At 45.5% G+C, this 16,337-nt stretch overlaps 1 protein-coding gene across 4 annotated transcripts in view; it reads right to left on the bottom strand.

The window, feature by feature from the left end:
• Positions 1–16,337, bottom strand: part of LOC134345890 (disintegrin and metalloproteinase domain-containing protein 12-like) — a 221,200-nt gene that overhangs the window by 170,689 nt on the left and 34,174 nt on the right. Inside the window, exon 2 of one of the 4 annotated variants that reach the window (XM_063047227.1) lies at positions 12,391–12,503. The exons of 2 other annotated variants lie outside the window; for them this stretch is intronic. In XM_063047227.1, coding sequence (XP_062903297.1) covers positions 12,391–12,503 — 113 coding nt within the window. The remainder of the gene's footprint in view (positions 1–12,390; positions 12,504–16,337) is intronic. One more of the 4 variants, XM_063047228.1, reaches the window with a different exon arrangement.

Raw genomic sequence — 16,337 nt, 5'->3', positions numbered from 1 at the left:
ATCCAACCTCCCGTACGGGACCTTGTCAAATTCCCCGCTAAAGTCCACCTGTAGAATTCATAATATCTGCCTTGTATATGTTGCAGAACTTCCTGTGCCACAGATAAATAATCCTTCATCCCAAGGCCCAAATCAACCACAGGCAAAGGGAACAACCCTGGAGGAGTGACCGCAATCCACATTAAACCACCCAAGATTATGTGCCCATTCATTTCCCAGCCACCTTACAAATACAGTGCTCCCGGCCAACTTCATGTCTTGTTAAGTTAACCAATAGTCCATTGCTAACCATAACCTGGGTAGCTGTAAAGGTACTTCACCCATTTCTACCAGTAACATTGAAATTAGGGATGACTTAATAGCACCACAACATAATCTCAATGTTTGAGCTTGAACTTCATCGCTGGTAATTGAACGTCTTGACCATGCCTGCATGCTTTTATGCATTGAGTTAATGTCACATTATTAGGTCTTTGCATTAATAAGCAGGTGTACAGGTCTACCTAATAAAGTAATCTTTTAACCTACTCTAAGATTAATCTAACTCTCCATTTTTCTATCATCCATGTGCCTAACTAAGAGTCTTTTAAATATCCTTAATGTACCTGGCTCTACCACCGCCCCTGGCAGCACATTCCAGGCACCCACACCTCAAGTGTAAATTAATCCTGTTTTTTTTCAGGTGTTGACAAGGTGCCACATATGAAGCTGCGTAACAAGTTAAGAGCCCATGCTATTGCAGGAAAGATACTAGCATAAATAGAGCAGTGATTAATTGTCAGGAGGCAAAGAGTGGGAATAAAGGGAGCCTTTTCTGGCTGGCTGCTGGTGACTAGTGGTGTTCCACAGGCCTCTGTGTGAGGATCGATTCTTTATACATTATATGTCAATGACTTGGATGCTGGAATCGATGGCTTTCTGGCCACATTTGCAGACGATATGAAGATAGGTGAAGGGACAGGTAGTGTTGAGGAAGCAGAGAGGCTACAGAAGGACTTAGGCAGGTTACTCGAATGGGCAAAGAAGTGGCAGATAGAGTAAAGTGTTGGGAAATGTATGGCCATGCCCTTTGGCAGAAGAAATGAAAGAGTAGACTATTTTCTAAATGGAGAGAAAATTCAAATATCTGAGATGCAAAGGGACCGAGGAGTCCTCGTGCAGGATTCCCGGAAGGTTAATTTGCAGGTCGAGTCTGTGATGAGGAATGCAAATGTGATGTTAGCATTCATTTTGAGAGGACTAGAATATAAAAGCAAGAATGAAGAATGTAATGTGGAAGCTATATAAAGCATGGTGAGGCCTCACTTGGAATATTGTGAGCAGTTTTGGGCCCCTTACATAAAAAATGATAGAAACATAGAAACGTAGATGTGCTGACATTGGAGAGGGTTCAAAGGAGGTTCATGAAAATGATTTTAGGATTGAAAGTCTTATATAAGGAGCATTTGATGTCCTTGGGACTCTGCTCACTGGAATTCATAAGAGGGGGATTTCATTGAAATCTATCCGATGGTGAAAGGCCTCAATAGAGTGGATGTGGAGAGGATGTTTCCAAAGGTTGGAGAGTCTAAGACCAGAGGACACAGATTCAGAACACAGGGACGTTCATTTAGAATGGAGATGAGGAGGAATTTCATTAGCTGGAGACGTGAATCTGTAGAATTCCTTGCCACAGGTGGCTGTAGAAGCCAAGTTAATGGGTATATTGTCCACAGAGGTTGATAGGTTCCTGATTAGTCAGGGAATGAAGGGTCATGGGAAGGCAGGAGATTGGGGCTGATCAGACTCGATGGGTCAAATGGCCTAATTCCACTCCTATGTCTAATAGTCATATGGTCTAACTCAGCAGGCCTGGCAGTACTTATGGAAATGAATAAACACTCAATGTTTCGGGCTGACACCGTTCGTTCATCAGGACTGGAGAGGAAGGAAGAAGGTGAGGTGGGGGAGGGGATGAGGACAAGCTCAAAGGTGACAGGTGGAGCCAGGTGAATAGGAAAAGGGGGATGAGGTGAGAAGCTGGGAGATGATAGGTGGAAAATGTGGAGAGGAAGGAATATGATAGGAGAGGAGAGTGGACCATGGAAGAAAGGGAAGGAGGAGGGACACCAGTGGGGAGATGATAGGCAAGTGAGGAGAAGAGGTAAGAGGCCAGTGTGGGATTTGAAGAAGACGGAAGGGGAGGGGGGAGAAATTGACATTCATCCCATCAGGTAGGCGGCTACCAAGGCATAAATGAGGTGTTGCTCCTCCACCTGAGAGAGGCCACATTGTGGCAAAAAAAAGGCCATGGACCAACGTGTCAGAATGGGAATGGGGATAGGAGTTAACATGGTGGGCCTCCAGGAAATCGTTTGCGATAGAGCAGAGGTGCTCAACAAAGCAGTTCCCCGATCTACAGAACACCAGGTCTCACCATGCTGTGAAGTGTTGGTAGTGGTCCGGCTAAATAGGCAATAGAGAGGGTCTTTGCAGTGTGATCTGTAGACAGTGTAACAGTATCTCTGACCCTCACTGACAGTGTGACAGTGTCAGAATCTCACTGACAGTGTGAGACCTTTACTGACTGCGTGACAGTGTATAGGACCCCTGCTGACAGTATAGACCATAAGACCATAAGATATGGGAGCAGAAGTACGCCATTCGGCTCATCAAGTTTGCTTCGCCATTCTATCGTGGGCTGATCCACTTCATCCAGTCATCCCCACTCCTCTGCTTTCACCCCCTTATCCTTTGATGCCCTGGCTAATCAGGAACTAATCTATCTAACCTGCCTTAAATACACCCAATGACTTAGCCTCCACAGCCGCTCATGGCAACAAATTTCACAGATTTACCACCCTCTGACGAAAGTAATTTCTCCGCAAGTCAGTTCTAAATGGACGTCCTTCAATCCTGAAGTTGTACCCTCTTGTCCTAGAATCCCTTACCATGGGAAATAACTTTGCCATATCTAATCTGTTCAGGCCTTTTAACATTCGGAATGTTTCTGAGATCCCCTCTTATTCTGAACTCCAGGGAATACAGCCCAAGAGCTGCTAGAGGTTCCTCATACAGTAACCCTTACATTCCTGGAATCATTCTCGTGAATCTTCTCTGAACCCTCCAATGTCAGTTTATCCTTTCTAAAATAAGGAGACCAAAACTACACACAGTTATCCAAGTGTGGTCTCACGAGTGCCTTATAGAGCCTCAACATCACATCCCTGCTCTTATATTCCATGCCTCTAGAAGCGAATGCCAACATTGCATTTGCCTTCTTCACAAGTGACTCAACCTGGAGGTTAACGCTTAGTGTATCTTGCACAAGGACTCCCAAGTCCCCTTGCATCTCTGCATTTTAAATTCTCTCCCCACCTAAATAATAGTTTACCCGTTTGTTTCTTCCACCAAAATGCATGATCATACACTTTCTAACATTGTACTTCATTTGCCACTTCTTTGCCCATTCACCTAAACTATCTAAGTCTCTTTGCAGGCTCTCTGTTTCAGCACTACCCGCTCCTCCACCTATCTTTGTATAATCAACAAATTTAGCCACAAATCCATTAATAGCAGAGTCCAAATTGACATACATCGTAAAAAGCAGTGGTCCCAACATCGACCCCTGTGGAACTCCACTGGTAACCGGCAGCCAGCCAGAATAGGATCCCTATATTCCCACTCTCTGTTTTCTGCTGATCAGCCAATGCTCCACTCATGCTAGTAACTTCCCTGTAATTCCATGGGATCTTATCTTGCTAAACAGCCTTATGTCCGGCACCATGTCAAAGGCCTTCTGAAAATCCAAGTACAAGTTTACTGCATCTCCTTTGTCTACCCTGCTTTTAATTTCCTCAAAGAATTGCAATAGGTTAGTCAGGCAGGATTTTCCTTTCAGGAAACCATGCTGGCTTTGGTCTATCTTGTCATGTACCTCCAGGTACTCCACAATCTCATCCCTAACAATAGATTCCAACAACCTCCCAACCACTGATGTTAGGCTAACAGGTCTATAGTTTCATTTCTGCTGCCTCCCACCCTTCTTAAGTAGCGGTTTTCCATTCAATTCTTGAAAGTGCATCGTTAATGCCTCCACAATCTCTCCAGCTACTTCCTTCAGAACCCGAGGGTGCATTCCATCAGGTCCAGGAGATTTATCCACCCTCAGAACATTAAGCTTCCTGAGCACCTTCTCAGTCGTAATTTTCACTGCACATACTTCACTTCCCTGATGCTCTTGACTATCTGGTATACTGCAGACATCTTCCACTGTGAAGACTGATGCAAAATTTGCATTCAGTTCTTCAGCCATCTCTGCATCTCTCATTACAATATCTTCAGTGTCATTTTGTATTGGTTCTATATCTACCCTCGACTTTCTTTTACCCTTATATACTTCAAAATTCTTTTAGTATCTTCTTTGATATTAGTCACCAGCTTCCTCTGATAATTCATTTTTTCCTTCTGAATGACCTTCTTAGTTTCCTTCTGCAAGTTTTTAAAAGCTCCCCAATCCTCTATCTTCCCAATAGCTTTGGCTTCCTTGTATGCCCTGTCTTTTGCTTTTACTTTGGCTCTGATTTCATTTGTCAGCCACGGTTGTGTCCTTCCTCCATTTGAAAATTTCTTCCTATTTGGAATATATCTGTCTTGCTCTTCCCTCATTTTTCGCAGAAACTCCAGCCATTGCTGCTCTGCTGTCCTTCCTGAAAATGTCCCTTTCCAGTCAACTTCGGCCGGTTCCCCTCTCATGCCATTCTAATTTCCATTATTCCACAGAAATACTGACACATTGGATTTTATTTTTTCCCTCTCAAATTTCAATGCGAACTCGATCATATTGTGAACACTGTTCCCTCAGGGTTCCTTAACCTTAAGCTCTCTTATCACTTCTGGATCATTGCACAACACCCAATCCAGCACAGTGGGCTCAGCAACAAACTGTTTTCAAAAGACATTCTACAAATTCTCTCTCTTGAGGTCCAGTACTAGCCTAGTTTTCCCAATCCACTTTCATGTTAAAATCCCTAATGATTATCATGACATTGCCTTTCTGACATGCCTTTTCTGTCTCCTGCTGAAATTTGTAATCCGCATTTGTGTGTTACTGATGGTGTATCGTGTGTGGTATCCTCACTGAGTGATGGGAATATTTCTCTCAGTCCACAGTGACAGTGTGTCTGTATTAAGCGATTTGCTGTCTGCTGTGTCATTCCTGGTTTTTTTTCCTCCCCCACCCTTGTTTGTTGATTGTGAATGCAGTAATTCTGATCAGTACTCCAGGAGCCTGCATTAGCCTGGGGTTATGTTGCGGTGGTATGCAGGGAGTTGGAGCACATTGCTTTGTGTCACACAGTGGAATGCCTGTGCTGGGCCATGGCCAGCAGCGGCGTGCGGGGGCACCACATGAGTCAGCACCTTTCCTGCAGTCTGTAGCTCGATCCTGTCTGCTGGGAAGAATCTCAGGAACTCCACATTGTCTTCTCACTATCCCCCAGGTGCTTAACCATTTCTTGGATTTGCACTTAGAATGTAGGCTCGTGAAGCAATTAGGTTCTTTAAACACAAAATACTCTGCAGATGCTGGGGTCAAAGCAACACTCACAACACGCTATGAACTCAGCAGGTCAGGCAGCATCTGTGGAAAGTGACCAGAGCGTGAGTGGGCCAGTGAAGTAGTGGAGCTTTGAGGCTTTGACTTGAGAGGCTTCGACGAGAAGAGGCGGGGGACAAGCTTGCTCGCAGTTAGTTTTTACAATGTCTCCTGAGACGGTGATGTGCCTCTCATGTGAGATGTGGCAGTCTTGGGGGAACTCCCCTCTCCCGCAGAGTCACATCTGTCAGACGTGCATACGGCTGGGCGATCTGGAAGACCCTGTGAGGAATCTGGAGCAGCAGCCGGATGACCTTTGACTCATAAGGGAGAATGAGGCAGTCATAGATGAGAGCTACAGGGAGGTAGTCACACCTAGGTTGTCGGAAGCAGGTCGTTGGGTGACAGTCAGAGGCGGGAAAGCGAAGGTGAGCAGACAGGTAGTACAGAGCACCCCTGTAGCCATTCCCCTGAATAATAAGTTTACCATCCTGGATACTGTTGGCGGGGACGACTGACCGGGTGTGAGCCACGGTGGCAGGGCCTCCGGCACTGAGTCTGATCCTGTGGTGCAGAAGGGTGAGACGGAGAGGAGGTGAGCTGTCGTCATTGGAGACTCTATAGTCAGGGGAGCAGACAGGAGATTTTGTCGACGTGAGAAGGACACCCACATGGTTTGTTGCCTCCTGGGTGCCAGGGTCCGGGATGTCTCTGACTGGGTGCACGACATCCTGGTACGAGAGGGAAAACAACCAAAAGTCATGATACATGTAGGGACCAACAACATAGGCAGGAAGAGGGATGAGGTCCTGAAGTGTGTGTTTCGGGAATTAGGCAGAAGGCTGAAGAACAGGATCTCAAGGATGGCGTTCTCAGGATTGCTGCCAGTGCTACGTGACAGTGATGGTAAGAATTGGAGGAGATGGCAGTTGAATGCGTGGCTGAGGATTTGGTGCAGGGAGCAGGGTTTTAGGTGTTTGGATCATTGGGATCTCTTCCGGGGAATGTGGGACCTGTACAGATTGGATGGGTTGCACCTAAACTTGAGGGGGAGCAATATCCTTGCAGGTAGGTTTGCTAGCATGGTTCGGGAGGGTTTAAACTAATTTGCGAGGGGGATGGGACCCGGAGCGATAGAGCAGTGAAAGAAGTGCATGGAGTAAAGCCAGATCTAACATATAGAGAGGCTTTGAGGAAAGAGAAGCAGAATAAACGGTGTAAAGACAGTAAGATAGAAGGGCTGAAATGTGTGTACCTCAATGCAAGAAGCATCAGGAACAAAGGTGATGAACTGAGAGCTTGGATACATACATGGAATTATGATGTAGTGGCCATTACAGAGACTTGGCTGGCACCAGGGCAGGAATGGATTCTCAATATTCCTGGATTTCAGTGCTTTAAAAGGGATAGAGAGGGCGGAAAAAGGGGAGGAGGGGTGGCATTACTGGTCAGGGATACTAATACAGCTACAGAAAGGGTGGGTAATGTAGCAGGATCCTCTTTTGAGTCAATATGGGTGGAAGTCAGGAACAGGAAGGGAGCAGTTACTCTACTGGGGGTATTCTATAGGCCCCCTGGTAGCAGCAGAGATACAGAGGAGCAGATGGGAGGCAGATTTTGGAAAGGTGCAAAAATAACAGGGTTGTTATCAAGGGTGACTTTAACTTCCCTAATATTGATTGGCACCTGATTAGTTCCAAGGGTTCAGATGGGGCAGAATTTGTTAAGTGTGTCCAGGATGGATTCCTGTCACAATATGTGGACAGGCCGACCAGGGGGAATGCCATACTAGATCTAGTACTAGGTAATGAACCAGGTCAGGTCACAGATCTCTCAGTGGGTGAGCATCTGGGGGACAGTGACCACTGCTCCCTGGCCTTTAGCATTATCATGGAAAAGGATAGAATCAGAGAGGACAGGAAAATTTTTAATTGGGGAAGGGCAAATCATGAGGCTATAAGGCTAGAACCTGCAGGTGTGAATTGGGATGATGTTTTTGTAGGGAAATGTACTATGGACATGTGGTCGATGTTTAGAGATCTCTTGCAGGCTATTAGGGGTAAATTTGTCCCGGTGAGGAAGATAAAGAATGGTAGGGTGAAGGAACCATGGTTGACAAGTGAGGTGGAAAATCTAGTCAGGTGGAAGAAGGCAGCATACATGAGGTTTAGGAAGCAAGGATCAGATGGGTCTATTGAGGAATATAGGGAAGCAAGATAGGAGCTTAAGAAGGGGCTGAGAAAAGCAAGAAGGGGGCATGAGAAGGCCTTGGAAAGTAGGGTAAAGAAAAACCCCAAGGCATTCTTCAATTATGTGAAGAAAAAAAGGATGACAGGAGTGAAGGTAGGACCGATTAGAGATAAAGGTGGGAAGATGTGCCTGGTGGCTGTGGAAGTGAGTGAGGTCCTCAATGAATACTTCTCTTCAGTATTCACCAATGAGAGGGAACTTGATGATAGTGAGGACAATATGATTCTGGTTGATGTTCTGGAGCATGTTGATATTAAGGGAGAGGAGGTGTTGGAGTTGTTAAAATACATTAGAACGGATAAGTCCCCAGGGCCTGACGGAATATTCCCCAGGCTGCTCCACGAGGCGAGGGAAGAGATTGCTGAGCCTCTGGCTAGGATCTTTATGTCCTCGTTGTCCACGGGAATGGTACCGGAGGATTGGAGGGAGGCGAATGTTGTCCCCTTGTTCAAAAAAGGTGGTAGGGATAGTCCGGGTAATTATAGACCAGTGAACCTTACGTCTGTGGTGGGAAAGCTGTTAGAAAAGATTCTTAGAGATAGGATCTATGGGCATTTAGAGAATGATGGTCTGATCAGGGACAGTCAGCATGGCTTTGTGAAGGGCAGCTCGTGTCTAACAAGCCTGATAGAGTTCTTTGAGGAGGTGACCAGGCATATAGATGAGGGTAGTGTAGTGGATGTGATTAATATGGATTTTAGTAAGGCATTTGACAAGGTTCCACACAAGAGGCTTATTCAGAAAGTCAGAAGGCATGGGATCCAGGGAAGTTTGGCCAGGTGGATTCAGAATTGGCTTGCCTGAAGAAGGCAGAGGGTGGTGGTGGAGGGAGTACATTCAGATTGGAGGATTGTGACTACTGGTGTCCCACAAGGATCTGTTCTGGGACCTCTACTTTTCGTGATTTTTATTAACGACCTGGATGTCGGGGTAGAAGGGTGGGTTGGCAAGTTTGCAGACGACACAAAGGTTGGTGGTATTGTAGATAGTGTAGAGGATTGTCGAAGATTGCAGAGAGATATTGATAGGATGCAGAAGTGGGCTGAGAAGTGGCAGATGGAGTTCAACCCGGAGAAGTGTGAGGTGGTACACTTTGGAAGGACAAACTCCAAGGCAGAGTACAAAGTAAATGGCAGGATACTTGGTAGTCTGGAGGAGCAGAGGGACTTGGGGGTACATGTCCACAGATCCCTGAAAGTTGTCTCACAGGTAGATAGGGTAGTTAAGTACGCTTATGTTGTGTTAGCTTTCATAAGTCGAGGGATAGAATTTAAGAGTCGCGAGGTAATGATGCAGCTCTATAAAACTCTGGTTAGGCCACACTTGGAGTACTGTGTCCAGTTCTGGTCGCCTCACTATAGGAAGGATGTGGAAGCATTGGAAAGGGTACCAAGGAGATTTATCAGGATGCTGCCTGGTTTCGAGAGTATCAAGTCAAGTCAAGTCATTATGATCAGAGATTAAGGAAGCTAGGGCTTTACTCTTTGGAGAGAAGGAGGATGAGAGGAGACATGATAGAGGTGTACAAGATAATAAGAGGAATAGATAGAGTGGATAGCCAGCGCCTCTTCCCCAGGGCACCACTGCTCAATACAAGGAACATGGCTTTAAGGTAAGGGGTGGGAAGTTCAAGGGGTATATTAGAGGAAGGTTTTTTACTCAGAGAGTGGTTGGTGCGTGGAATACACTGCCTGAGTCAGTGGTGGAGGAAGATACATGAGTGAAATTTAAGAGACTACTAGACAGGTATATGGAGGAATTTAAGGTGTGGGGGGCGTTATATGGGATGCAGGGTTTGAGGGTCGGCACAACATTGTGGGCCAAAGGGCCTGTACTGTGCTGTACTATTCTATGTTCTAGGAAACGATCAGTCAACGTTTTGGGCTGGAACCCCTCATCAGCACTGAAGAGGGAAGGGGCAGACGAAGGGTCCCAGCCCGAAACGTTGACTGATCATTTCCATGGATGCTGCCCGACCTGCTGAGTTCCTCCAGCGTGTTGTGAGTGAAACTTTTCTTGTCTCTGGTTTCCACAAGTGCTTAAATATGCCGTAATTTCTGTTGTCATTGTTCTCACTCACAATCAACACCGGTGCAGTTTCGGGATGCATGTTTAGCCCACTGCTCTGCTCTCTCTGCCCTCGTGACTGTGCCAGACACAGCTCAAACACTGTCTATTCATTTACCAATGAAACCACTTCCTTTTTTGGCAGAATATCAGATGGTGACGAGAAGGCATATAGAAACGAGATAGATGGTGTGTTGAGTGGTGTCGCAACAACAACCCTCAGACTCAGCGTCAGCAAGACCAAGATCCAACACACTGATGCAATCATAAAGACAGAGGCTAGATTTCATTTGGAGTTTGAGAAGATTTGCTAAGTTCCCAAAGACTCCAACAAATCTCTACAGGATGTACTGCGGCGAGCATTCTGACTGGTTGCAACACCGTCTGGTGTGGAGGGGCCAATGGACAGCATCAGAGGGTTGCAGACTTGGCTTGCTCCATCAAGTGTACTCAGCATCAAGAACATCTTCAAAAGGCCATGCCCCCAGAAGGCAACATCCATCACTGAAGACCCAGCAGACACTCTTCTCATTACTGGAGGTACAGGAGCCTGAAGACCCACATTGAAGCTTTTAGCTTCCTCTCCGCCACCAGGTTTCTGAACGGTCCATGAACCCATGTACACTATCTCACTGTTCCTTTCTTTATGCTCTATGTATTGGTAGATTTTTATGTCTTTACACCATATTGTTAGTGATAATAAACCTGATTCTGACTTTACAGGGCATCTGGAAAAGAAATGTTTCCCCAAGGTGTGGCTGGAACCCAGAACGCGCTGCTTGAGGGGGTGGAGGAGGCAGAGAGAGCCTCACAACATGGGGAAACATCTGGCTGAGCACTTGATTGACAAGGACACTGAAGGCTACAGGCCCGGTGCTGGTAAAGTAAGCAATTGATTGTGGACTTCCGGAAGGAGAAGTTGAGGGAACAAACATCGAGGGATCAGTAATGGAAAGGGCCAGCAGTTTCAGTTCCTCGATGTCACCTTCTCTAAATATCTCTCAGCCGGTGGTATTAAATCTGATTCTGATGGTATGTGCCTTTAATGCTGCTGAAAGTAACTTGTGCATACCTGAACTCAACTTTGAGGGTGAGCTTAAATCCAATTAGTGTGGATAGGAACTTGTCAGCCAGCATACACATGATGGGCCGAAGGGCCTGTTAGTCTGCTGTATGACTACCGCTGCTTGGGCTCCATGGTTGAGTTAGTACAGCTGAAGCTTTCTGAGGCATTAGTCAGACTGCACTTGAAGCATGGTGAGAAATTTTGGGTTCCTTATCGAAGAACAGATCTGCTGACATTGGAGAGGATCAAGAGGAGGTTCGTGGGAATGATTCCGGGAATGAAAGGGTTAATGTATTAGGAGCGTTAGACAGTTCTGTGGCTGTACTCATGGGAGTTGAGAGGAATGAGGGGGGATCTCATTGAAATTTATTGAATATTGAGAGGCCTAGACAGAGTGAATGTGGAGAGGATGTTTCCTGTGGTGAGAGAGTCCGGAGGGCACGGCCTCAGAATAGAAGGATGTAAATTTAGAATGGAGGTGAGGAGGAATTTCTTTAGCAAGAGGGTAGTGGATTTGTGGAATTCACTGCATCAGATGGGTGTGGAGGCCAAGTCAATGGATATACTTAAAGTGGAGGTTGATAGGTTCCTGATTGGTCAGGACATGAAAAGTTATGGGGAGTAGGTTGACTCTGTGGTTAAGAAGGCATACGGAGTATTAGCCTTCATCAATCATAGCACTGAGTTTAGGAGCCGAGAGGTAATGTTGCAGCTATATAGGACCCTGGTCAGACCCCACTTGGAGTACTGTGCTCAGTTCTGGTCACCTCACTGCAGGAAGGATGTGGAAGCCATAGAAAGGGTGCAGAGGAGATTTACAAGGATGTTGCCTGGATTGGGGAGCATGCCTTATGAGAATAGGTTGAGTGAACTCGGCCTTTTTTCCTTGGAGCGATGGAGGAAGAGAGGTGACCTTATAGGGGTGTACAAGATAATGAGAGGCATTGATCGTGTGGATTGCCAGAGGCTTTTTTTTCCAGGGCTGGAATAGCTAGCACGAGAGGGCATAGTTTTAAGGTGCTTGGAAGTAGGTACAAAGGAGATGTCAGGGGTAAGTTTTTTACGCAGAGAGTGGTGAGTGCTTGGAATGGGCTGCCGGCAGCAGTGGTAGAGGTGGATACGATAGGGTCTTTTAAGAGACTCCTGGGCAGGTACATGGAGCTTAGAGAAATAGAGGGCTATGGGAAAGCCGAGATAGTTCTAAGGTAAGGACGTGTTCAGCACAGCGAAGGGCCTGTATTGTGCTGTAGGTTTTCTATGTTTCTGTATTTAAGGCAGGAGAATGGGGTCAAGAGGGATAATCATCCGTGATGGAATGAAGGATCAGACTCGATAGGCCAAGTGGCCTAATTCTCTTCCTATATGTTATGGTCTGAGCAGTGCCCAGCCTGAGATCACACCGTCCAACTGTGGAACCCAGGCAATGAATTACCTGGACTGAGGCTGCCAGACTCCGCTTCCTCTTCCCGGACATAACATATGGGAATATGAATCTGTAATCCGTCAGCTCCTTGAAAAGCCGCTCCACGCGTAATTGATCTGCTGCTTAAAATACAAAGGGAAAGCTGAAGACCTTTAAGGAAGAAAACATCACAGAGTTCACATCATTGACGTTCTGTGCAGTGCAAGTGGTGAAACGGTGACCTCAGTGCTAACACTCATGTAAAATCTGACCATTTAGAATTGCATTTGCTTATTTATGTCGATTCCGTGCAGAACAAGCCTTTCTGGCCCAGCTAGCCCCGCCGCCCAGCAACACATTTGTTTAACCAAAGCCTAGTCACAGGACAACTTAAAGTAACACAGTCATAGAAAAGTACAAACAGAAACAGGACCTTCGGCCCATCTAGTCCCTGCTGAAACATTTAAACTGCCTACTCATTCGACATGCACCATAGGACCATAGCCCTCCATATCCCTAACATCCATGTACCTATCCAAACTTTGCTTAAGTGTTGAAATCAATCTTGCTTGCACCACTTGTGCTGGTAGATCATTCTACACTCTCACGACCGTCTGAGTGAAGAAGTTTCCCCTCATGTTTCCCTTAAACTTTTCACCTTTCACCCTTAACCTATGATTTCGAGTTGTAGTCTCACCCAACCTCAGTGGAAAAACCCTGCTTGCATTTACCCCATCTATACCCCTCATAATTTTGTATGCCTCTATCAAGTCTCCTCTGAATCTTCTACGTTACAAGGAATAAATCTATTCAATCTTTCCTGATAACTCAGGTACTTCAGTTCCAGCAACGGCCTTGTAAAATTGCTCTGACCTCTTACAATCCTATTTCAGGGCCCCAGACAGTCCTCTCAGGTGAGGTGACACTTCACCTGTGGGTCGGCTGGGGTGACATACTGCGTCCGGTGCTCCTGATGTGGCCTTCTATATATTGGCGAGACCCAACGCAGACTGGGAGACCGTTTCACTGAACACCTACGCTCTGTCTGCCGGAGAAAGCAGGATCTCCCAGTGGCCACATTTTAATTCCACGCCCCATTCCCATTCTGACATGTCTATCCACGGCCTCCTCTACTGTAAAGATGAAGCCACACTCAGGCTGGAGGAACAACACCTTATATTCCGTCTGGGTAGCCTCCAAATTGATGGCATGAACATTGACTTCTCTAACTTCCGCTAATGCCCCACCTCCCCCTCGTACCCCATCCATTATTTATTTTTATACACACATTCTTTTTCTCTCTCTCCTTTTTCTCCCTCTGTCCCTCTCACCATACCCCTTGCCCATCCTCTGGTTCCCCCCCCTTCTCTTTCTCCCTTGGCCTCCTGTCCCATGATCCTCTCATATCCCTTTTGCCAATCACCTGTCCAGCTCTTGGCTCCATCCCTTCCCCCTCCTGTCTTCTCCTATCATTTTGGATCTCCCTCTCCCCCTCCCACTTTCAAATCTCTTACTAACTCTTCCTTCAGTTAGTCCTGACGAAGGGTCTCGGCCTGAAACGTCAACTGTACCTCTTCCTAGAGATGCTGCCTGGCCTGCTGCGTTCACCAGCAACTTTGATGTGTGTTGCTTACATCCTTCCTGTAGGTTGGTGACTCAAACTGCACACAGTACTCCAAATTAGACCTCACCAATGTCTTATATGACTTCAACATAACATCCCATCTTCTGTACTCAATACATTAATTTATGAAGGCCAATGTGCCAAAAGTCTTTTTTATAGTCATAGTCATAGTCATACTTTATTTATCCCGGGGGAAATTGGTTTTCATTACAGTTGTACCATAAATAATAAATAGTAATAGAACCATAAATATTGATGACCCTATCTACCTGTGACCCGACTTTCAATGAATTATGTGCCCTTTGTTCCTCCGCACTCCTCAGTGTCCTACCGTTCAGTGTAAGATCTGCCCTGGATGGTTCTGCTGAAATGCAACACCTCACATTTGTCTGCATTAAATTCCATCTGCCATCTTTCCAGCTGGTCCAGATTCCACTGTAAAATTTAATAATCTTCCTCACTGTCAGCTACAGCCCAATCCTGCTGATCCAGTTAACCACATTATCATACAGATCATTGTTATAGATGACAAACAATAACCAACCCAGCACTGATCCCTGTGGCACTCCACTAGTCACAGGCCTCCAGTCAGAGAGGCAAACATCTACTCCCACTCTCTGGTTTCTCCCACAAAGCCAATGTCCAACCCAATTTACTGCCTCATCTTGAATGCTGAGCGACTGAACCTTCTTGACCAACATCTCATGCGGAATTTTGTCAAATGCCTCCATGTAGACAACATCCACTGTCTTGCTTTCATCAACTTTCCTGGTAACTTCCTCAAAAGTACTCTTTAAGGTTGGTTAGACATGACATACCACGCACGAAGCCATTCTGACTATCCTTAATCAGTCCATGACTATCTTACACATACAGTATATCCAGTTCCTTAGAGTACCTTCCAAAAACTTTCCCTTTTCTGATTTTAGGCTTACTGCCCTATAATTTCCTGGTTTATTTTTAGAGCCTATCTTAAACAGCAGAACAATATTATCTATCCTCCAATCCTCCGGTACCTCACATATCATATAACAATTACAGCACGGAAACAGGCCATCTCGGCCCTTCTAGTCTGTGCCGAAGTCTTACTCTCAGCTAGACCCACCGACCTGCACTCAGCCCATAACCCTCCATTCCTTTCCCGTCCATGTAGCTAACCAATTTAACTTTAAATGACAACATCGAACCTGTCTCACTACTTCTGCTGGAAGTTCATTCCACACACCTACCACTCTCTGAATAAAGAAGTTCTCCCTCATGTTACCCCTAAACTTTTGCCCCTTAACTCTCAACTCATGTCCTCTTGTTTGAATCTCCCCCATTCTCAATGGAAAAAGCCTATCCACGTCAACTCTATCAATCCCCCTCATAATTTTAAACACCCCTATCAAGCCCCCCTCAACTTTCTACGCTCCAAAGAATAAAGAACTAACTTGTTCAACCTTTCTCTGTAACTTAGGAGATGAAACCCAGGTAACATTTTGTAAACCTCCTCTGTACTCTCTCAATTTTATTGACATCTTTCCTATAATTCGGTGACCAGAACTATACACAATACTCCAAATTTGGCCTTACCAATGCCTTATACAATTTCAACTTTTTTTTACAATTTCATTATATTATCAATATCATTAAGGATAATTTAAATATCTCTTTTAGGGCCCCTGCAATTTCTGTATTTGCCTCACCCAGGGTTGCCTTTCTCTGCGGAATGGATCTACCTTTTTCCGTGTTTATTTTGAATCTAATGGCATTGTGATCACTTGTCAGGCCCTGGGGATTTTTTCAACCCTGATTTGCCTCAAGACAGCAAACACCTCCTCCTCGGTAATCATTATAGAGTCCATGAAGTTGATGCCATTTTGCCTTACTTCCATAGACTCCCGAGTAAAACCAAATGCAAAAAATGCATTTACGGTCTTCCCCCACCTCTTTTGATTCCTCACATGGATTACCATTCTGATCTTCCAGAAGATCAATCTTGTCCCTTGCAATCCTTTTTCTCTTTAACATATCTGTAGACTCGGTTAGGAGTTGCCTTTACCTTGTCTGCTAGGGCAACCTCATGCCTTCTTTTTAGCCCTTCTAATTTCTTTCTTAAGTGTTCTCTTGCAATTCTCTTACTCCATAACTACCTCATTTGTTCCCTCCTGCCTTTACCTGCTCTGCACCCTTTTTTTTCCCTTAACCAGGATCTCAGTGTCTCTTGAAAACCATGCTTCCCTAAACCTGTTATCTTTGCCTTTTATTCGGACAGACACAAACAAGCTTTGTACTCTCAGAGTTTCATTTTCCAAGACCTTCCACTTAACAAGTACACTTTGACCAGAAAACAGCCTGCTCCAATCCACAC

This window comes from Mobula hypostoma, chromosome 4 (assembly GCF_963921235.1).
Source record: "Mobula hypostoma chromosome 4, sMobHyp1.1, whole genome shotgun sequence".
NCBI lineage: Eukaryota > Metazoa > Chordata > Chondrichthyes > Myliobatiformes > Myliobatidae > Mobula > Mobula hypostoma.
This window is presented reverse-complemented; position numbering and strand designations above follow the sequence as displayed.